At 49.3% G+C, this 23,277-nt stretch overlaps 1 protein-coding gene across 3 annotated transcripts in view; it reads left to right on the top strand.

Annotated features, from left to right (window-relative positions):
- The first annotated feature begins 1,240 nt into the window (after positions 1-1,240).
- The window catches only part of LOC123749886 (uncharacterized), a 55,892-nt gene continuing 33,855 nt past the window's right edge, over positions 1,241-23,277 (top strand). The window contains exons 1-5 of one of the 3 annotated variants that reach the window (XM_069334166.1): positions 5,086-5,419; positions 10,499-10,622; positions 16,233-16,262; positions 20,663-20,686; positions 22,510-22,767. In XM_069334166.1, the coding sequence (XP_069190267.1) occupies positions 5,417-5,419; positions 10,499-10,622; positions 16,233-16,262; positions 20,663-20,686; positions 22,510-22,767 (439 nt within the window). In that variant the 5' untranslated portion in view covers positions 5,086-5,416. Of the gene's footprint in view, positions 1,873-5,085; positions 5,420-10,498; positions 10,623-16,232; positions 16,263-20,662; positions 20,687-22,509; positions 22,768-23,277 lie in introns of those variants that run through there. The other 2 variants (XM_045732018.2, XM_069334159.1) reach the window with 2 other exon arrangements.

Consider the following 23,277-nt stretch of genomic DNA (forward strand, 5'->3'; position numbering starts at 1 on the left):
GTATCAGTGTTCCACGACACTTATCAGGTCTGGTAATTCTAAGATTTTCAGCAGACGGGAAGAGATAGAGTTTCTGTCTCTGACAGGGACACAGACAGGCATAAAGACGGAGACACAGACAGATAGAGAGACATACAGAGAGGGAAAACGAGGTACAGAGAGAAACCAAAAGAAACAGGGATATGCAGAGTGGGATTCAGCTAGACAAAGATACACAGAGTGGGATTTAGATAGAGATACACAGAGATACAAAGAGTTCGGGTGTGTCTTCCCAGTACTATTTGTCGTACAACACTTTGAAGCTACTGACGGTTTTGGCCTCCACCACCTTCTCACTTAGATTGTTCCAAGTATATGACTATTCTCATATACTATAAAACCAAGAAGGCCACTGACCTCCACATTAAAAACAGGCCGAAGCCGACGGAGAACCCTCTACAGCAGTCAAGCGTTGTATACATGTACACTTGCCCCCACGAAGGATGTAACCTTCAATCTAAGTACATAGGTATGACGTCGACCAAGCTGACGAGGCGTTTGACCTGTCATCTTCAATCCGGTGCCCCTAAAAATCACATAAGACAAGCCCATGACATCACCCAAACAAGAGAAATGTTGAATAAAAACACTTGTATAATAGACAAAACCCAAGATGTAAGACGATTACAAATTCTTAAAGCAATTCACATAAAAGTCGAAAAACCCACCATAAATACTCTAAATAACGGAACTATTCATTCTACCCTCCCCAGCCAAGAAAACGGTCAATTTATGAAGTGCCTTTATCCTAACCAAACAGAGGACCCAACACAGAAAACGGAACAGTACGTCACTTTCGCCAGCCGCTTCCATTTTCTAGTACGACAATTTTTTGGCCTTAGGTAACGCATACGTGCGAAATGCGACGTTCTTTGTGGTAGTGGTGGTGGTTGATGGGTGAGTGGTGGATAATTGTGGTTATTGAGTTGTGGTTGATAAGGGGTTGATGGTGGTTACTGTTAAGAGTGGATGGAGGTGAATGGTTAGGTGTTGATGGTGGTTGTGGTGGTTGTGAAGGGTGGTTGACGAGGGGGGGGGGGTTTGAGATGGTTGTGGATGGTGGTTGATGCCCCCTAACCCCCCCCCCCCCCCACCCACCGCCCTGCTCTTCTATTCCCTTTAAACTCGGTGCTTGGAGGTCCTGCCCGCCTGCCCGACCAAAAATCAATGGGTTGCTTTAGTGTCCGGTGTGAGGGTGTGAGGGTCGTACCTCACAGTTCGTACCGTGAGGTGGCGTACCCTCAGGCTTCGTACCGTGAGGTGACGGCTCCTCAGGCGTCTAACCGTACCCTTTGGCGTGGTACCGTGAGGTGACGTACCCTCAGGCGTGGTACCGTAAGGTGACGGCTCCTCACATGTCGTACCGTGAGGTGACGACTCCTTAGGCGTCTAATCGTGAGGTGACGTACCCTCAGGCGTCGTACCGTGAGGTGACGGCTCCTCACATGTCGTACCGTGAGGGGACGTACCCTCAGACGTCGTACCGTGAGGTGAGAAGGTACAACAAGTGCGCATCACATCCTGCAGAAGGCGACGACGCTGTGGAGGCGGCGGCCATCTGTCGGCGGAGTGTGGCAACACGCCTCTATGGCGCCCCTCTGCTGTTCCTCTGGCAGCTCCTCTCCCTCTCTCACTCTCTCTCACCCCAGTGAGAGGGGGAGGGGGAGGCCCTCACACACCCTCCCAGGTCTGCTGCTGCTGCCGCCCAGGACTCTCTCGTCTTACCCTACGGTGGCTGTCTGCAGTCTCTGCTCTCTCGTTCCTACTGCTCCTGTATCTGCCAAACGCCTTTAAGACCGGCTTGTTTGACGCTGGGAACACACAGCCGCCATGGTAAATATCCACAGCTATCCTGTGTGCGTGTGTGTGCGTGTGGTGGTGGATACAAGGTGTGTGTGTGTGTGTGTTTGCGTGTGTGTGTGTGCGCGCAATCTGCTTGCTTCCCTCCCTACCCCCTGTACCGGGCATGCCTCCTATACTAGGTGAACCTCTAGCCCCTTCCCCCTCCTCTTCCTCTCCCCTCATAGCCCCCTTAGCCCCCCTTCCCTCACTCCTCCTCCCCCTCTAAGCCCCCCTCACCCTTTCCTACCCTTCCCTTACCTCACAGAGACCCCCATTTACCCCGTCCTTGGCTCTCCCCCCTCTCTCGTACCCCTCTAGCGCCCCTTCTCCCTCCCCCTACCCATTCACTAGGTACAGCACCCCCATACCCACCTTACCCATTCTTTTATCTCCCTTTACAAGTGCCTCATTACCCCTTACCTACCCGTTATCACCCCCTCCCTCACTCCCAGCGTCTCCCATCTGTTGCTGAACCTTGCGCCCATCCCCCTCATCTTTCTGCTCGCTTGTGCACCTCCCCTCTGCACTCTGGACCCTCCTGCACCCCCCTCTGCACTCTGGACCCTCCTGCACCCCCCCTGCTGCACTCTGGACCCTCCTGCACCCCCCTGCTGCACTCTGGACCCTCCTGCACCTCCCTGCTGCACTCTGGACCCTCCTGCACCTCCCTGCTGCACTCTGGACCCTCCTGCACCTCCCTGCTGCACTCTGGACCCTCCTGCACCCCCCCTGCTGCACTCTGGACCCTCCTGCACCCCCCTGCTGCACTCTGGACCCTCCTGCACCCCCCTGCTGCACTCTGGACCCTCCTGCACCCCCCTGCTGCACTCTGGACCCTCCTGCACCTCCCTGATGCACTCTGGACCCTCCTGCACCCCCCTGCTGCACTCTGGACCCCCCTGCACCTCCCCTGCTGCACTCTGGACCCCCTGCTGCACTCTGGACCCTCCTGCACCCCCCCTGCTGCACTCTGGACCCTCCTGCACCCCCCTACTGCACTCTGGACCCCCCTGCACCTCCCCTGCTGCACTCTGGACCCCCTGCTGCACTCTGGACCCTCCTGCACCCCCCCTGCTGCACTCTGGACCCTCCTGCACCCCCCTGCTGCACTCTGGACCCTCCTGCACCCCCCTGCTGCACTCTGGACCCTCCTGCACCTCCCTGGTGCACTCTGGACCCTCCTGCACCTCCCTGGTGCACTCTGGACCCTCCTGCACCCCCCTGCTGCACTCTGGACCCTCCTGCACCTCCCTGATGCACTCTGGACCCCCCTGCACCTCCCCTGCTGCACTCTGGACCCCCCTGCACCTCCCCTGCTGCACTCTGGACCCCCTGCTGCACTCTGGACCCTCCTGTACCTCCCTAGTGCACTCTGGACCCTCTTGCACCTCCCCTGTTGCACTCTGGACCCTCCTGCACCTCCCTGGTGCACTCTGGACCCTCCTGCACCTCCCTGGTGCACTCTGGACCCTCCTGCACTCTGGACCCTCCTGCACCTCCCTGATGCACTCTGGACCCTCCTGCACCTCCCTGCTGCACTCTGGACCCTCCTGCACTCTGGACCCTCCTGCACCTCCCTGCTGCACTCTGGACCCTCCTGCACCTCCCTGCTGCACTCTGGACCCTCCTGCATCTGTCTCCTTCACTCTGGACCCACCGCCACACCAGGTGGTATCTCGCCCTCCAACTCCCACTCCACCCTCCAAGTAATTGCTTGACGCACGTCGCTGCGCCTCACCTCTCCACCTCCAAGCAGCAGCTAGGTCGCTCTTCGCCCCTTCCTTTCCCCCCCCTCTCCACCCCCCCCCTTTTCCCCCAATTCCACCCCTCACTCTTCCCCCTTAAACCCCTTGGCGGTTGTTTCCCTCTTGCACTGAAGTCCGCGTAGCGCGCAGTCCTCCGCCAATAGAGTTGAAATGCGCGCCAAGTTATTAGCGCAATTGGTCGACAAAGGCACACTAACTACCGGTGCGGCCGGTTGTTAGTGTGTCTTTGTGACGAACTACTTCTAGGGTTAACGAAGGGCGGGAGTATATGTGGGTCTGCAGGAGTCGTACCTCAGCCAGGCCGAGGACGACCCTCTCGGCGCTTGCGCTCTTCTGCTGCGCCTGCGTCGTGGAGAGGGGGGGGGGGGAGAACTGGTGAGGGATAGAAAAGAGAGAAGGAAAGAGTTGATGTGAGAGAGAGAGAGAGGGGGGGAGGGATCTATCAGGAGAAAGCGACAAGACATTACGACTGTATAGTTGAGAGAGTGATTGACATGATCTAATGAATAAATTGAGTATTTTGTGAGCCCTAAATAGTGTAGTGTAGGCCTTAAACAGAGTAGTGTGAGCCCTAAATAGTGTCGTCAGCTCTGAACAGGCTAGTGTAAGTCCTAAATAGTGTAGTGTGAGCCATAAAGAGTGTATCGTCAGCTTTGAACAGTGTAGTGTGAGAAGTATAGAATCGGTCATCAACAGTGTACCCATAAACAATGGGAGCACTGGACAGTGTCTAGTATGATCCCCCCTGAGCAGTGTAGTGGGAGTGGTGAACAGTGTAGCGTGACCCATGAGCAGTGCTCACTATTGTCAAGGTTCATTAGGTAGTTCACACTAAATGGTCCTGAGTAGGGTATAGCAAGGTGGCCCACTCTGTACCGGTGTCAGCAGGGTACAGCAAGGTGACCCAATATGTACCAGTGTCAGCAAGGTGCCCCACCATGTACCAGTGTCAGCAAGGTGCCCCACCATGTACCAGTGTCAGCAAGGTGCCCCACCATGTACCAGTGTCAGCAAGGTGCCCCACCATGTACCAGTGTCAGCAAGGTGCCCCACCATGTACCAGTGTCAGCAAGGTGCCCCACCATGTACCAGTGTCAGCAAGTTGAGAATGAACACCTGGCTACTTTCTCGTGTGTCACAAGACCAGACTGAACACATCTGGCTGCTCAAAACGTGTCCAAAGTGAACAAACTTGTTCAAAGTGAACGTAACTTAGACCAGGAATCGATGTTCAAGATCCAAGTCAACTATCATTAACCCCGAGGCGGTGCTTTTCTTCCCGTCACATCACTCCTTGATAGTTAAGAAGATCGTTAGAAGCAGTTGCCTACGGTCCTTCTGTTTATATATACCTACAGCAGTGCGTTCGCGATTACCACCTTTTACAAACTATTTTGTGTATGTGTTCGCTTGTTTGCGATGGTTGAAGTGTATCTGTGGCTGGATGGTGTGTTTGTTGACTCAACAAATTCTATAATTTGGCGTAGTATGGAAAGAGTGATAGTCATAATGGCTGTGTTCTCGTGACGGGAACACTGTCTTGGTCAGTGAGTGGTTCTTGGTGGAGGGAGGTGTGAAGGTGTTCTAGAAGTGTGAGGTATGAATGAGGGAGCAGCCAAGAGACAATAAAATAGTTATATACTATTAGTGAGCCTGACAAGTGACGCACAGACCAGCCACAGAGTGACGTGGAACCGCTGGGTTAGGGGAGGACTCATTTAACTTCTCGCTACACCTGCAGCCAAGACCTTTACAACAATTTTAAACTAATGGTAAGTACCCCATTATGGGTTCAGCTTGAATGGGTACGTACACACTTAGACTATAGTGTGAATACAGTGAGCTGTCACACTAAACATATTTCCTAGCGTCTGGGAAGTCACGTGGTCCACACTGTACACAGAGTCCACCAATCACGAGCGTCGGGAAGGTAAATAAAGAATGACGTCATTTCACCAATCACGAGCGTCGGGAAGGTAAATAAAGAATGACGTCATTCCACCAATCACGAGCGTCGGCGAAGTAAATAAACAATGACGTCATTCTACCCTGCGCCTCATGGCCGCTGTCAGAAAATTGAACATGATGTAGTTCTTGTTACTGACGGTGATCGTCAAAATAGACAACATGACATTACCTAACTAGATATATCTCGTGTTGCGTCACGATAGATTCGTGTTGCGTCATTACAGATACAGGACGTCCACCTACTGACCGTGTGGGGTACTAGTGTCCACCTACTGACCGTGGGGTGGTACTAGTGTCCACCTACTGACCGTGGAGGGTACTAGTGTCCACCTACTGACCGTGGGGGGTACTAGTGTCCACCTACTGACCGTGGGGTGGTACTAGTGTCCACCTACTGACCGTGGAGGGTACTAGTGTCCACCTACTGACCGTGGGGGGTACTAGTGTCCACCTACTGACCGTGGGGTGGTACTAGTGTCCACCTACTGACCGTGGAGGGTACTAGTGTCCACCTACTGACCGTGTGGGGTACTAGTGTCCACCTACTGACCGTGGGGTGGTACTAGTGTCCACCTACTGACCGTGTGGGGTACTAGTGTCCACCTACTGACCGTGTGGGGTACTAGTGTCCACCTACTGACCGTGTGTGGTACTAGTGTCCACCTACTGACCGTGTGTGGTACTAGTGTCCACCTACTGACCGTGTGTGGTACTAGTGTCCACCTACTGACCGTGTGGGCTACTAGTGTCCACCTACTGACCGTGTGTGGTACTAGTGTCCACCTACTGACCGTGTGTGGTACTAGTGTCCACCTACTGACCGTGTGGGGTACTAGTGTCCACCTACTGACCGTGGAGGGTACTAGTGTCCACCTACTGACCGTGGGGTGGTACTAGTGTCCACCTACTGACCGTGGGGGGGTACTAGTGTCCACCTACTGACCGTGGGGTGGTACTAGTGTCCACCTACTGACCGTGTGTGGTACTAGTGTCCAACTACTGACCGTGTGGGGTACTAGTGTCCACCTACTGACCGTGTGTGGTACTAGTGTCCACCTACTGACCGTGGGGTGGTACTAGTGTCCACCTACTGACCGTGTGGGGTACTAGTGTCCACTTACTGACCATGGGGGGGTACTAGTGTCCACCTACTGACCGTGGGGTGGTACTAGTGTCCACCTACTGACCGTGTGTGGTACTAGTGTCCACCTACTGACCGTGTGGGGTACTACTGTCCACCTACTGACCGTGGGGTGGTACTAGTGTCCACCTACTGACCGTGGGGTGGTACTAGTGTCCACCTACTGACCGTGTGTGGTACTAGTGTCCACCTACTGACCGTGGGGTGGTACTAGTGTCCACCTACTGACCGTGTGGGGTACTAGTGTCCACCTACTGACCGTGGGGTGGTACTAGTGTCCACCTACTGACCGTGTGGGGTACTAGTGTCCACCTATTGACCGTGGGGGGTACTAGTGTCCACCTACTGACCGTGTGTGGTACTAGTGTCCACCTACTGACCGTGGGGGGGTACTAGTGTCCACCTACTAACCGTGTGTGGTACTAGTGTCCACCTACTGACCGTGTGTGGTACTAGTGTCCACCTACTGACCGTGGGGGGTACTAGTGTCCACCTACTGACCGTGGGGGGTACTAGTGTCCACCTACTGACCGTGTGTGGTACTAGTGTCCACCTACTGACCGTGTGTGGTACTAGTGTCCACCTACTGACCGTGGGGTGGTACTAGTGTCCACCTACTGACCGTGGGGGGGTACTAGTGTCCACCTACTGACCGTGTGGGGTACTAGTGTCCACCTACTGACCGTGGGGGGTACTAGTGTCCACCTACTGACCGTGGGGGGTACTAGTGTCCACCTACTGACCGTGTGTGGTACTAGTGTCCACCTACTGACCGTGTGTGGTACTAGTGTCCACCTACTGACCGTGGGGGGGTACTAGTGTCCACCTACTGACCGTGGGGGGTACTAGTGTCCACCTACTGACCGTGTGTGGTACTAGTGTCCACCTACTGACCGTGTGTGGTACTAGTGTCCACCTACTGACCGTGTGTGGTACTAGTATCCACCTACTGACCGTGGGGGATACTAGTGTCCACCTACTGACCGTGGGGGGGTACTAGTGTCCACCTACTGACCGTGTGGGGTACTAGTGTCCACCTACTGACCGTGGGGGGTACTAGTGTCCACCTACTGACCGTGGAGTGGTACTAGTGTCCACCTACTGACCGTGGGGTGGTACTAGTGTCCACCTACTGACCGTGGGGGGTACTAGTGTCCACCTACTGACCGTGGGGTGGTACTAGTGTCCACCTACTGACCGTGGGGGGTACTAGTGTCCACCTACTGACCGTGGGGGGTACTAGTGTCCACCTACTGACCGTGTGGGGTACTAGTGTCCACCTACTGACCGTGGGGGGTACTAGTGTCCACCTACTGACCGTGTGGGGTACTAGTGTCCACCTACTGACCGTGTGTGGTACTAGTGTCCACCTACTGACCGTGGGGGGTACTAGTGTCCACCTACTGACCGTGGGGGGTACTAGTGTCCACCTACTGACCGTGGTGGGTACTAGTGTCCACCTACTGACCGTGGGGGGTACTAGTGTCCACCTACTGACCGTGGGTGGTACTAGTGTCCACCTACTGACCGTGGGGTGGTACTAGTGTCCACCTACTGACCGTGGGTGGTACTAGTGTCCACCTACTGACCGTGGGGGGTACTAGTGTCCACCTACTGACCGTGGGGGGTACTAGTGTCCACCTACTGACCGTGGGGGGTACTAGTGTCCACCTACTGACCGTGGGGGGTACTAGTGTCCACCTACTGACCGTGGGGTGGTACTAGTGTCCACCTACTGACCGTGGAGGGTACTAGTGTCCACCTACTGACCGTGGGGGTACTAGTGTCCACCTACTGACCGTGGAGGGTACTAGTGTCCACCTACTGACCGTGGTGGGTACTAGTGTCCACCTACTGACCGTGGAGGGTACTAGTGTCCACCTACTGACCGTGGGGGGTACTAGTGTCCACCTACTGACCGTGGGGGTACTAGTGTCCACCTACTGACCGTGGGGGGTACTAGTGTCCACCTACTGACCGTGGGTGGTACTAGTGTCCACCTACTGACCGTGGAGGGTACTAGTGTCCACCTACTGACCGTGGAGGGTACTAGTGTCCACCTACTGACCGTGGGGGTACTAGTGTCCACCTACTGACCGTGGAGGGTACTAGTGTCCACCTACTGACCGTGGGGGGTACTAGTGTCCACCTACTGACCGTGGGGGTACTAGTGTCCACCTACTGACCGTGGAGGGTACTAGTGTCCACCTACTGACCGTGGAGGGTACTAGTGTCCACCTACTGACCGTGGTGGGTACTAGTGTCCACCTACTGACCGTGGGGGGTACTAGTGTCCACCTACTGACCGTGGGGGGTACTAGTGTCCACCTACTGACCGTGGGGTGGTACTAGTGTCCACCTACTGACCGTGGGGTGGTACTAGTGTCCACCTACTGACCGTGGGGGGTACTAGTGTCCACCTACTGACCGTGGGGGGTACTAGTGTCCACCTACTGACCGTGGAGGGTACTAGTGTCCACCTACTGACCGTGGGGTGATACTAGTGTCCACCTACTGACCGTGGAGGGTACTAGTGTCCACCTACTGACCGTGGAGGGTACTAGTGGCCACCTACTGACCGTGGAGGGTACTAGTGTCCACCTACTGACCGTGGAGGGTACTAGTGTCCACCTACTGACCGTGGTGGGTACTAGTGTCCACCTACTGACCGTGGAGGGTACTAGTGTCCACCTACTGACCGTGGGGTGGTACTAGTGTCCACCTACTGACCGTGGGGTGATACTAGTGTCCACCTACTGACCGTGGAGGGTACTAGTGTCCACCTACTGACCGTGGAGGGTACTAGTGGCCACCTACTGACCGTGGAGGGTACTAGTGTCCACCTACTGACCGTGGAGGGTACTAGTGTCCACCTACTGACCGTGGTGGGTACTAGTGTCCACCTACTGACCGTGGAGGGTACTAGTGTCCACCTACTGACCGTGGAGGGTACTAGTGTCCACCTACTGACCGTGGAGGGTACTAGTGTCCACCTACTGACCGTGGTGGGTACTAGTGTCCACCTACTGACCGTGGAGGGTACTAGTGTCCACCTACTGACCGTGGTGGGTACTAGTGTCCACCTACTGACCGTGGTGGGTACTAGTGTCCACCTACTGACCGTGGTGGGTACTAGTGTCCACCTACTGACCGTGGTGGGTACTAGTGCCCACCTACTGACCGTGGAGGGTACTAGTGTCCACCTACTGACCATGGTGGGTACTAGTGTCCACCTACTGACCGTGGGGTGGTACTAGTGTCCACCTACTGACCGTGGAGGGTACTAGTGTCCACCTACTGACCGTGGAGGGTACTAGTGTCCACCTACTGACCGTGGGGGGTACTAGTGTCCACCTACTGACCGTGGAGGGTACTAGTGTCCACCTACTGACCGTGGGGAGTACTAGTGTCCACCTACTGACCGTGGAGGGTACTAGTGTCCACCTACTGACCGTGGAGGGTACTAGTGTCCACCTACTGACCGTGGAGGGTACTAGTGTCCACCTACTGACCGTGGGGGGGTACTAGTGTCCACCTACTGACCGTGGAGGGTACTAGTGTCCACCTACTGACCGTGGGGAGTACTAGTGTCCACCTACTGACCGTGGAGGGTACTAGTGTCCACCTACTGACCGTGGAGGGTACTAGTGTCCACCTACTGACCGTGGGGGGGTACTAGTGTCCACCTACTGACCGTGGAGGGTACTAGTGTCCACCTACTGACCGTGGTGTCCTCCCACAGGTGAGGATGATCGGGGCCATGCCGGCAGTGGCTGTCAGGCAGCAGCAGAGGCGACACGTGAAGCAGGAGGAACTGAAGCACCGCCCCACCACCCTCACCATAGACGCCAGCGCCGGCTTCCCAGGTAAATATTCCTCCAACAACCCGTTCCTTCAACACTCATCAACACTCTCTAACACTCATCAACACTCTCCAACACTCTCCAACACTCTCCAACACTCTCCAACACTCACCAACACTCACCAACACACACCAACACTCTCCAACACTCTCCAACACTCACCAACACACACCAACACTCACCAACACTCACCAACACTCTCCAACACTCTCCAACACTCTCCAACACTCACCAACACACACCAACACACACCAACACTCACGAACACTCTCCAACACTCTCCAACACTCTCCAACTCTCACCAACACTCTCCAACACTCTCCAACTCTCACCAACACTCTCCAACACTCTTCAACACTCTCCAACACTCTCCAACACTCTCCAACACTCTCCAACACTCTCCAACACTCTCCAACTCTCACCAACACTCTCCAACACTCTCCAACACTCTCCAACACTCTCCAACACTCTCCAACACTCTCCAACACTCACCAACACTCACCAACACTCTCCAACACTCTCCAACACTCTCCAACTCTCACCAACACTCACCAACACTCTCCAACTCTCACCAACTCTCACCAACTCTCACCAACACTCTCCAACACTCTCCAACACCCACCAATCACATAACAATCAGCTGAAAGCAACTACAATCATTAATAATCACCCTGCATTACTGGTCTTTAACAATCAGCACGCCCAAGAACAATATCGAACAATCATCCCAATACAAACAATGCTTAACAAACCGTTAGAAACAATCATCTTTAACGCCCACTCCCAGCAACAATAACCTAAAACAATTGCACCTTAGGAACAACTATCTTTAACAATCATCCCATGACATAGAGTCCAACAATCACCTCTTTCAACAATAATCTCACCACCAGTCCCCTTCACGACAACAATTACCCCAATCTTTAAAACACACATACACACACACACACACACACACACACACACACACACACACACACACACACATATACACACACACACATATACACACACACACACACATATACACACACACACACACACACACACACACACACACACACACACACACACACACATATACACACACACACACACACACACACACACACACACACACACACACACACACACACACACAGTTGAGTTGGGTGAGTTGGAAGCCCCCTTGGGAATGAGTGACCATAGTGTATTGAGCTTTGAGTACCTGGTTGAGCTGGGAATTATCACCCCCAAAAAAGAACTGGGAAACAAAGGGCTGGCGTACCGAAAGGGAAACTATGAGGAGATGAATAAATTCCTATGGGATATACATTGGGACACAGAACTCGGAACCAAGTCCGTACAAGACATGATGGACTATGTCACCCAAAAATGTCAGGAGGCTGTAAGCAGGTTTGTTCCAGCCCAACAGGAAAAAACAGAGAAGCAAAGGAAGAATCCGTGGTTTAATAGGGAATGTATGAAAGCAAAGGAGCTGAACAAAAGGGCATGGAGGAACTTCCGTAATAACAGAACACCAGAAAGTAGAGAGAGATACCAGAGAACCAGGAACGAGTATGTTAGTGTGAGAAGAGCAGATGAGAAAAGGTATGAAAATGATATAGCTAATAAAGCCAAGACCGAACCAAAGCTACTGCACAGTCACATCAGGAGGAAGACAACAGTGAAGAAACAGGTGATGAAACTTAGGGTGGGCGAGGACAGGTACACAGAGAATGACAAAGAGGTGTGTGAAGAACTCAACAAAAGGTTCCAGGAGGTCTTTACAATAGAACAGGGAGAAGTCACGGCGCTAGGATATGTGGCAGCAAACCAGGTGACCTTGGAAAGGTTCGAAATTACAAGAGATGAGGTCAAGAAGCACCTATTGGAGCTGGATGTGAGAAAAGCTGTTGGGCCGGATGGAATCTCACCATGGGTATTGAAAGAGTGTGCAGGAGCACTTTGCTTGCCACTCTCCGTAGTGTATAGTAGGTCACTGGAAACGGGAGACCTACCAGAAGTATGGAAGACTGCTAATGTAGTACCAATATTTAAAAAGGGTGACAGACAAGAGGCACTGAACTACAGGCCAGTGTCCTTAACTTGTATACCATGCAAGGTGATGGAGAAGATTGTGAGAAAAAACCTAGTAACACATCTGGAGAAAAGAGACTTCGTGACAACCCATCAACATGGGTTCAGGGAGGGTAAATCTTGCCTTACAGGCTTGATAGAATTCTATGATCAGGTGACAAAGATTAAGCAAGAAAGAGAAGGATGGGCGGACTGCATTTTTTTGGACTGTCGGAAAGCCTTTGACACAGTACCCCATAAAAGGTTGATGCATAAGCTGGAGAAACAGGCAGGAGTAACTGGTAGGGCGCTCCAGTGGATAAGGGAGTACCTAAGCAATAGGAAGCAGAGAGTTATAGTGAGGGTGAGACCTCAGAATGGCGTGAAGTCACCAGTGGAGTCCCACAGGGCTCTGTGCTTGGACCTATCCTGTTTCTGATATACGTAAATGATCTCCCAGAGGGTATAGACTCATTCCTCTCAATGTTTGCTGACGACGCCAAAATTATGAGAAGGATTAAGACAGAGGAGGACAGCTTGAGACTTCAAGAAGACCAGGACAAGCTGCAGGAATGGTCGAACAAATAGATGTTAGAATTTAACCCAAGCAAATGTAATGTAATGAAGATAGGGGTAGGAAGCAGGAGACCAGATACAAGGTATCACTTGGGAGATGAAATACTTCAAGAGTCAGAGAGAGAGAAACACCTGGGGGTTGATATCACGCCAGACCTGTCCCCTGAAGCTCATATCAAGAGGATAACATCAGCAGCATATGCCAGGTTGGCTAACATAAGAACGGCCTTTAGAAACTTGTGTAAGGAATCTTTCAGAACATTATATACCACATATGTCAGACCAATCCTGGAGTATGCGGCTCCAGCATGGAGTCCATATCTAGTCAAGCATAAGACTAAACTGGAAAAGGTTCAAAGGTTTGCCACCAGACTAGTACCCGAGCTGAGAGGTATGAGCTACGAGGAGAGACTACGGGAATTGAACCTCACTTCGTTGGAAGACAGAAGAGTTAGGGGGGACATGATCACCACATTCAAGATTCTCAAGGGAATCGACAGGGATGATAAAGACAGGCTATTTAACACAAGGGGCACACGCACTAGGGGACACAGGTGGAAACTGAGTGCCCAAATGAGCCACAGAGATATTAGAAAGAACTTTTTTAGTGTCAGAGTGGTTGACAAATGGAATGCATTAGGAAGCAATGTGGTGGAGGCTGACTCCATACACAGTTTCAAGTGTAGATATGATAGAGCCCAATAGGCTCAGGAACCTGTACACCTATTGATTGACGGTTGAGAGGCGGGATCAAAGAGCCAGAGCTCAACCCCCGCAAGTACAACTAGGTGAGTACACACACTAGGGTAGGGGTTCAGCAGTGGTAGAACGTGAGGGGTAGGAGAGGGGAGAAATAGTGCCCAACTGCTTCGACTATCGGAGGCCTCAGTGTCCTCCCTCCCTCCCTCCTTGTGTACTCAGTCCCCTAAGTCAATCTTACATTTCCAACTGTACTCTCTTGGGAGAACGAAAACCGGTCAGATGTTGCCATAGCAACGCATCTTCAGCATCCAGCAGGCAGGATGCTGGTCTTAGTGACTGATCCTCATCTCACAGTCCCAGATGATGCTGGCTAATGATGAAGAACATGTTTGCGCGAGTGCTGTGTTGAGGCTAATTGGAATAGACCGTGATAGACAACAGAAATAGACATGAAGCGACAGAGGCAGATGGAGAAAATCAGAAGAAACGAATATATGAGAAGATGGATAATCTAACGTTAATATAAACGTTAATATAAACCCCATTAGAATAAAATGTGTCCGGGTAGAGAGAGAGAGAGAGAGAGGCAGCTTAGCTCATCTCCCAAGCGCCCATGGCGAGTTAGCAAGATTCATTTTATGTCAACTTTCTTCACCATTCCTTTATCTGTGCCCTTTTCTTGTCCATCTTTACCTGTACCTCCTTCCTTGTCCATCTTTGTCCCGGGCTGTGGTGGATATGTGGGCCTGCGGGCCGCTCCAAGCAACAGCCTGTTGGACCAAGCTCTCACAAGTCAAGCCTGGCCTCGGGCCGCTCCAAGCAACAGCGTGGTGGACCAAGCTCTCACAAGTCAAGCCTGGCATCGGGCCGCTCCAAGCAACAGCCTGGTGGACCAAACTCTCACAAGTCAAGCCTGGCCTCGGGCCGCTCCATGCAACAGCCTGGTGGACCAAACTCTCACAAATCAAGCCTGGCCTCGGGCCGCTCCAAGCAACAGCCTGGTGGACCAAACTCTCACAAGTCAAGCCTGGCCTCGGGCCGCTCCAAGCAACAGCGTGGTGGACCAAGCTCTCACAAGTCAAGCCTGGCATCGGGTCGCTCCAAGCAACAGCCTGGTGGACCAAACTCTCACAAGTCAAGCCTGGCCTCGGGCCGCTCCATGCAACAGCCTGGTGGACCAAACTCTCACAAATCAAGCCTGGCCTCGGGCCGCTCCAAGCAACAGCCTGGTGGACCAAACTCTCACAAGTCAAGCCTGGCCTCGGGCCGCTCCAAGCAACAGCCTGGTGGACCAAACTCTCACAAGTCAAGCCTGGCCTCGGGCCGCTCCAAGCAACAGCCTGGTAGACCAAACTCTCACAAGTCAAGCCTGGCCTCGGGCCGCTCCAAGCAACAGCCTGGTGGACCAAACTCTCACAAATCAAGCCTGGCCTCGGGCCGGGCTTGGGGGAGTACAAGAACTCCCAGAACCCCATCAAGAAATATCAAGCCTTTAAATGAATATATATATATTTATATATTAGAGGATTTATGTGATTAGACCTTACACGATTAGTTAATGGGAGCGGAATGGTGTTTGTAGCGTGGGAAAGGGGAGGGGAAAGAAGATATGGAAGGAGGGAGGGAGGGTAGAAGCAAAGAGGAACGGTCGAAGGGAAGGGTTGAAATGGGACAGAATTAAGGCGAGTCCTGGAGCTGCAGTCTCTGTTTATCACAATAAATTGCCTGTTTCAGATAGATGTCTAGATAAATTGGTCTTACTAGTGATAAACAATAGATAGCACTCGTATGACTAGATATATACACAGAAATAAAGAGACCCCCTTACACACACACACACACACACACACACACACACACACACACACACACACACACGCACACACACACACACACACACACACACACACACAGGTGAGTGTGTGTGGTGATTGAGTGTTGATTGACGGTTGAGAGACGGGACCAAAGAGCCGAAGCTCAAACCCCCGCAAGCACAACTAGGTGAATACACACACACACACACACACACACACACACACACACACACACACACACACACACTAACCAACTCCTCATAACACTGAAATCATTCAAAATATGTATTTAAAAACCTCTAGGATATGTGTTGTTGTACATATATAATGCTTTAAAACCAAAATATTGTATATTTGGCCCCATATCTTGAGAGTTTAATCAAAGTAGCCAAAGTATTCCCTCCCCCCTTTTTGTGAAAGATGTATACCCACACCTTTGGTAATGTTTACACTTGTCATCTAGCAAAGTCCTCCGCGGCGGTCACCAAGAAGGGTAAAACTCGGCTATCGAACCCCGACCTCCCTTCTCCCTGCCTCTCCCTCCTCTTACTGCCACGCATCTCTCACCTCTGTTGTATATTATTGTTATATTTTATACCATCTCCTCAAACCATCCCACCTCCCCCCCCCCCCCCCACTCTTGAGTTGAGCCCCATGAGCAGAGTCCTCCTTTATGTATTTTATTTATGTAACTGCTAGTTTAGTTACATTATGTATCACATCTTCTGGAAGTATAAGCACGGGGTATTGTCATGGCAGCCGTCTGCACTCCTGGCTAGTTCATCTGTAGCAGTTACTACTATAATAAACTACACTACCACCTGGAGTAACCACTCCAAGTGGTATGTCATTCTATAACACAATGTAATATAGGCTCTGGATAACAAAAGTTATTTCAGTGTTTAAAATACTAAAAAAAATTGGTTCAGTGGATATCAGCTCCTAGATCATTAATGTGGAGTGTGTGTGTGTTGTTTACATAAGTCAATACAGTTACCAGCCGATGAATGACTGGCAACAGTTCATTATATAATCTACCTGTTATATCAAACAGACAGATGTGAACGCTGCCATGCTATATACCCTAGTTGTTATTTTATGATTGGAATGTAATTTTGTCATCACCCAAAATTATTTCGTATTAGAAATGTTCTCGACCATTTTGTTCTAACTTTTCATTGGCTGAATAATATCGTAGGATATGATTTAGTAGCAAACAATTGGATCAGGGAAGGGGGAGCTGGTGTTCTGGGAGGAGGTTCAATTTAAGAGAAAGAGAGAGGAAATTATCTGGGGAAGCACCAAGCCATTACGACTATATAGCACTTGGAAGGGGTCAGAATATGGATTTGGGATGGGACGGGGCAGGGAAGGAATGGTGCCCAACCACTTATGGACGGTCGGGGATTGAACGCCGACCTGCATGAAGCGTGACCGTCGCTCTACCGTCCAGCTCAAGTCGTTGGACGAGTTTAAGAGAGAGTACGTGTCCTCGAGGCACTCGAAGACAAGCTAAACCTGTGAACACCAACTCCTCTACCCCAGACTGACTCCTCATTCACAATGATATATCGTGCTTTATTTTTTTAGTATTTTTTGAGTTTGTTTTGCCCACTTCACTGGAAGTTCCTGGAAGCCAAAGACCTCTAAGGTTTCGGTACCGATGGAGGAGTGTTGGCGGTCTACGGGCTCCAGGTAACCAACATGAAGATTTGGACATTCTTGGAGCCCTTAGACATCCAAGAACTGGATGTCAATAGGAGCTTAGAAACCATCGAGGTCCTGGCTCTCCACTGGCTCCTGGTACACTGGTGGAAAGGTTTCTGGTACTCATGAGTCTCTAATGTCAACAAATTCAAGAGACTCGCATACACAAGTGTTCTCTGCTACCTTTAATGGCCCTCGGCTCCTTTGAAGGTATTTATAAATAATGTGTCAACTTTAAAATATAAAGAGGCGGCAGATCTTTCAGACTCACAACCTCTGTCAAACTCATACTGACTGGCCTACGGGGTATACATATCAAATAGGTAGTGACGAGATAGCATGCATTATATGCACCTCAGTTACTGAAAACATTCTGGTTCTGTGTAAGCGGAAACAACAATGAATCTAATGTTGTCTGTCTGGCCAGTATGTGTAGTAAGTCATGTAGCTGTGCGGCCCTGTCTCTCCTCTCGCTGCTGGATCCCATCCAAAATAGTGCCCTTTTTACCACGCTGGGAGCAATGCCTTCCTCGCCAGTCCTCTTCCCCCATGCCAGGTCGAGGGCCCCCTGAAATTGGAGCGTCTCGTGTGTTGCCAGCTCGGGGATCGCACTCCTTCCTGCTTCCTATCCCCTTACCTCCCTACGGGGCGAGACCCACTGGTGCGAGGAGCCTGTCGGATGTCCCCACAAACCCTGGGGACTTGGTACTAGGATTCTGTTCCCCCCTTCCCGGCCCGACTCCTGGTCCAGTCGCCTCTCCAGTGACTGGAGAGGCGACTTATCTACGTGAACGTATATTTCTCCCACCAATTCCGCATGCAAAATGTTGGAAAGCAAAACATCGGTTTTTGCAGTCACCGAGCCTCTAAATATGCAGATGCGGCTGCATATTTTGAGTCTTTGTCCTTTTGCTATGTAACTAAACTCTCCCACGTCCACTCCAGCCGGTCGGGAGACTTGCTCGCGATTCTGCCTGTTCTTCATCTCCTCCGAGGACCCAGGGACAGAAAACAGGACTTCACGTCAATATCGCGAGCTCCTGCCATTTTTAATATATCAGCTTTTGGAACCTTCTCAAGGGGTTCTACCATTGTCCGTGGGCCATCCATCCCGACAGAAAGCCTCACAGAGAACCTCCATTGTGTCCGCCTGACAATCTTCCTACTGCCAGTAGTACCGAAACCAAGAGGTTACCGCGCATCCTTACGGCACTGGGTTTTACAGCGCTCGTACGAGGCTTCGGTTGTGTATTTCCCGCCTCTTCCCGTTCTAATAGACGGGGCTGGCACGCGGGACGACGATGCCAGATATGAGAGATTTAGTCACGCTTTACGGTTAATCGACGACGCCAGCTGTCTAAACAGACTGTAGGATAATTCCAACAACTTTCATCATTTTCCTAACCCAAGCAGCCGGGGCGCTTCCGTTCCTCTGGTCGTCTTCGCTCCAAAATCAACAGCACCACGTCAACTTTTCGAAATAATAAAACGCTTGTTTGAAGAGTTTACAAAATTATGGATTTATATATGAAAAAAATATTATAAAACCAAATAAAAAGTCATCCTTGTCATATCAAGAATTTCCATCTTACGCTTATTAATATATTTTCTTGTCGGAAAATCAGTGCTCCGTTTACTAATATTATCCCTTTATATAAATATTTGCGTTTTCTTTCCTCACGGCAGCAGAAAGGGCTTTTGGAGGTAAGCTAAAATAAAATTTGCTTCCACAAATCCATTTCATACGAATGTACTGTAAAACAAATATTTTATTTTGCCACAACATTGCCATATGTCTTAAATAACTGCAATTGTTAAATGTATCCCCAGTCACTAGCTTCATTTCTCTGTTTACAAATGTAACTATGCAAGAGGCAACAGCTTTAAGCAGACGAGGAGTCACAATAACGTGGCTGAAATATGTTGACCAGACCACACACTAGAAAGTGAAGGGACGACGACGTTTCGGTCTGTCCTGGACCATTATTAAGTCGATTCTTGAGAATGGTCTAGGACGGACCGAAACGTCGTCGTCCCTTCACTTTCTAGTGTGTGGTTTGGTCAACAACAGCTTTAAGCTCAACAAGTCATCATGTAGGACAGAGAACAGGCGAAATTCTAGCACCCATAGGGTTATAAACCCATGGAACTACCTACCCGCCGAAACCGTAAATGTCAAGATATTACTGCAGTTCAAAATCCAATTGGGAAAAGAATCCTGAGGATCAATGGTAGGGAGGAACCTTTAAGACAAGCCGCCGGCTTCCTGTCCTCGCCGAGGCTTCTAGAGAGAGAGAGAGTGGCTCTCAGGTAAATTACAAATCGAAGTAAATTGCTAATGTAAAACTTAAAGGGATATATGCACTCCTAGGTAAACCTTTTTCCTTACAAGTGATAAATGTACCTTTTTCTTACCTAAAAAAGATAAGTGTTACCCTTTTTGTCCTTATTCGTGTGTATGTGAGCAAATATAATAATGTTTCCTTAGGTCACATTAGGCTATAATTCAGATTTAAACGCTTGTCGACGCCAAGTATATCAATAACGTCACAGGGTTTTATGTAGCTTTCAAACTTGCTGTAATGGCTTGTACCTTTAAGATTAAACTAAGGTGTACAACTGTTATCTATGTTGAACCTGCAGGTGGAGCTAAAGATTACTGAGGCCTCACGAGCAGCTGGAGAACCTTCACCAGTGGTACCTCTCGCCATTCTCTGCTTCCAATACATCTTTTGTTCCTGTTTTGTAGCATAAAATTACTTTCGACAACCCTGCATTTTGAATCAGCTTTTTAAGCTATTCTTGAAACGATTAAAATATATGTTTTTGTAATGTAATTAATTTTTGTTACTCAAGTTGAAAGTAAACAATGCAGTTGTATTTAAACTAGCATAAATTAATGCCTTATTCATTTGATATAATTAGCAAAACAAGCTGTTTGTATCCATGGTTGTCGAATAATGTAACTTGCCTTAGTTATTCATCAAAACACCAAGTTTAAACTCATTAAAAAAGCTTTAAATTTCCTTTAATAAGATTCATAGCATAATTTATATATTTTATTAAATCATTTTGTTGTGATATATATAGATATATATACAAATAATTGCCGTTACTTCTTTTTTTTTTTACAAATGTGACCCCTTAGATATACAGCATTGTTTGTTTATGTTCTGTGCTGCTTAGTGCGTCCCCAAGGGGGAAGGAGGGGTAAGCCTAGCCCAGTTGACGCCAGTGTTCCTCTCATGCTTACCCTATTTACTACCTCAGCTGTTGCTTCATTAACCGTCCAGTCGTCGGTGTGGGCTTGCTCTCTCTCTTTCTCTCTCTCTCTCTCTCTTATATATTTATTTCTCTTTCACTCTCTCTCTCTCTCTCTCTTCCAAAAGCCTCCCCACTCAAAAAATCGTTGGGGGGGGTGTTTCGTTTCCAATATCTAATTTTCTTAAGCCTATTTATTAATTCATCATTGTTATTTTTAATGGTTACGTTCTTCTTGCCTTATTTCCATGTCTCCACTATCTTGGTGAATTCATATACAGTATATATTTATTTTTCTTCGTATCATAAAATATTCTTCATCATTTTATTTTTACCAAAACCTCTCCTCCGTCTTTTCTGCTGTCCTTTCCTCTCATGTATTCCCTTCCTGCCTCTCATTTTTTCCCTTTCCATAATTCTCATATTCCCTTCCACCGTCTCCTTTCCCTTCTCCACAATTGTGGTATTCCCTTCCTTCTTTTCCTTCGTGTCCTCCTTTTCCCTTTCCATAATTCTCATATTCCCTTCCACCGTCTCCCTTCCTTCTCCACAATTGTGGTATTCCCTTCCTCTCCGTGTCTTTCTTCCCCCTTTCCATAATTCTCATATTCCCTTCCACCGTCTCCCTTCCCTTCTCCACAATTGTGGTATTCCCTTCGTGCCTCTCCTGCGCGTCCTTCCACCGCCTTGCCTCCCGCACTGCTGCTGGTCGGTGATGTGATCTGAGTACTTCGAGACGTTGTCTGCTGCCGCTCCATTTTCCACAAAGCTTCTTAAATATTCTATTCGTAATTTAATTTTTTCCTCTACATGAAATACAAGTTCCAGCAACAATCAAGATTAACAGGTTATTTTTCAAATTAGATTTGTTTGTCTTAACTCATGTTTTTCGTAGAGGAAAATTTTAATATAAGAATTTTTAAGAATTGTGATTTAGACTGACAAATTGAGTATATGAACTCTCTGGCATTTAACTCTTAATGGTATTGTTCCCCCTAGTAAACGATAAAATACAAATTACCTTTGAAATGCAAATCAAACCAGTTTAAATTAAACAATGTTCATAAGTTTATAGTCGAGTGGACCCCGAGGCAGGGTAGTAGGCTGCGTCTCCTGTGTGTTGTGTATGGATTGTTGTGTTACTTCTTTATATGCCAACAAAGTTTTCTTACCTGGATTGCATCCAACTCATTCGTTTTCATTGGCTGCATTTTTTAATATATTTTCTGTCTCTTTTATTTCCTCTTAATTCCAAAATTACTGAGTGTGCCCATGAGGCTTCCACGTAGTAGGTCTTGTTGTGAGGCTTCCTCAAGGAAGCCTCTCCTCCACCTGTTGTCACACATCTTGCTGTCTTCCTTAAGTCTCACTGAATACAGTGTTACCTCATACTGTATCCCTTGGTGTATCACACTGCAGTATTGACTCAGGCATGGTGTTGGTTCTTATTGTGTTTCAGACTTTCTCCTATTATATGTCAAGAAATGCATAACTATAGCAGATGTTATATTGCTTGTGGTAATTCTTCATTAGTATGTGTAAATTATTAATGAGTAGTTTATATTGTGAAATATACAGTTGTGTTGTGAATAATATAACCCAGACGTTCCTTATCTCGCCTTAAATTACTTGCCTAATTTCTGTCCAAGAATCAAGCCTAGAGCTAATTTATTTTGTCTTTTAAAGTTGCTTACTAACCCCAATCAGGCCTGAATTAAAAAGTAGAACATTTTCTCTCATGAATTGGTATAACCCAGCTGCGTCTCTGCCAGGCCTCCCAACCCCAGTACGGAGTCCGAAGGCGTCTCCACGAACTACTCCACAGGCGTCGCCGGCCGCCTCGCCCAAGCAGTCTCCCGTCATCTCTCCCAAGACACAGCAGAAGCAGAGCGGGACACACGGCTGCGGTCACCGGTGTGTCCACGGTTACCTGTGCGGGCGTGTGTCCTTGCTACACATCTCGGTGGTGTGCGTCCTCTTGGGCATTATCCTGCTGGTGGTGGGCCTCGTCCAGCTCGCTCCGGGAGCTGGTAAGACACTATCATTCCTTAACCCAAAAAAAGTTCTCTTATAAAGATGATGCTTGTGCATTCGGAAAGATAACTACTTTCTCATAAAGATTTTTGCCTTTGCATGTCTTCGGTGTTAGGGCTGACAGCAGGAGAAGTACATGTTTTACATAATTGTCAATATTTCCTGAATTAATAAAATTTGGAGCAAGAGTCAAACCCTCGAGATCACTGAAGTATTAAATTAGCTGAATACTTAACTTATATTCTAATTATATAATAATACCCTTTAAACATTCTGTTCGCATTGTCTCTGCTTAAACCCACTCCAAATTTATTATTATTTTGTTGTTTTTTTAACAGTTTCTTGAACCAATATGTGTACCCGAGGTCACTGTAATTCAATGTGTGCTCAAACTTTCCCATTAAAGCTTGATCAAATTATTGCTTGCCATTTTGAGCTTATACTTCGCTGAAGCTTCAGCCCCTGACATCAAGTGACGCAGCCAATTTGCGTAACGCAAACATGCG

This window comes from Procambarus clarkii, chromosome 4 (genome assembly GCF_040958095.1).
Source record: "Procambarus clarkii isolate CNS0578487 chromosome 4, FALCON_Pclarkii_2.0, whole genome shotgun sequence".
Classification (NCBI taxonomy): Eukaryota; Metazoa; Arthropoda; class Malacostraca; order Decapoda; family Cambaridae; genus Procambarus; species Procambarus clarkii.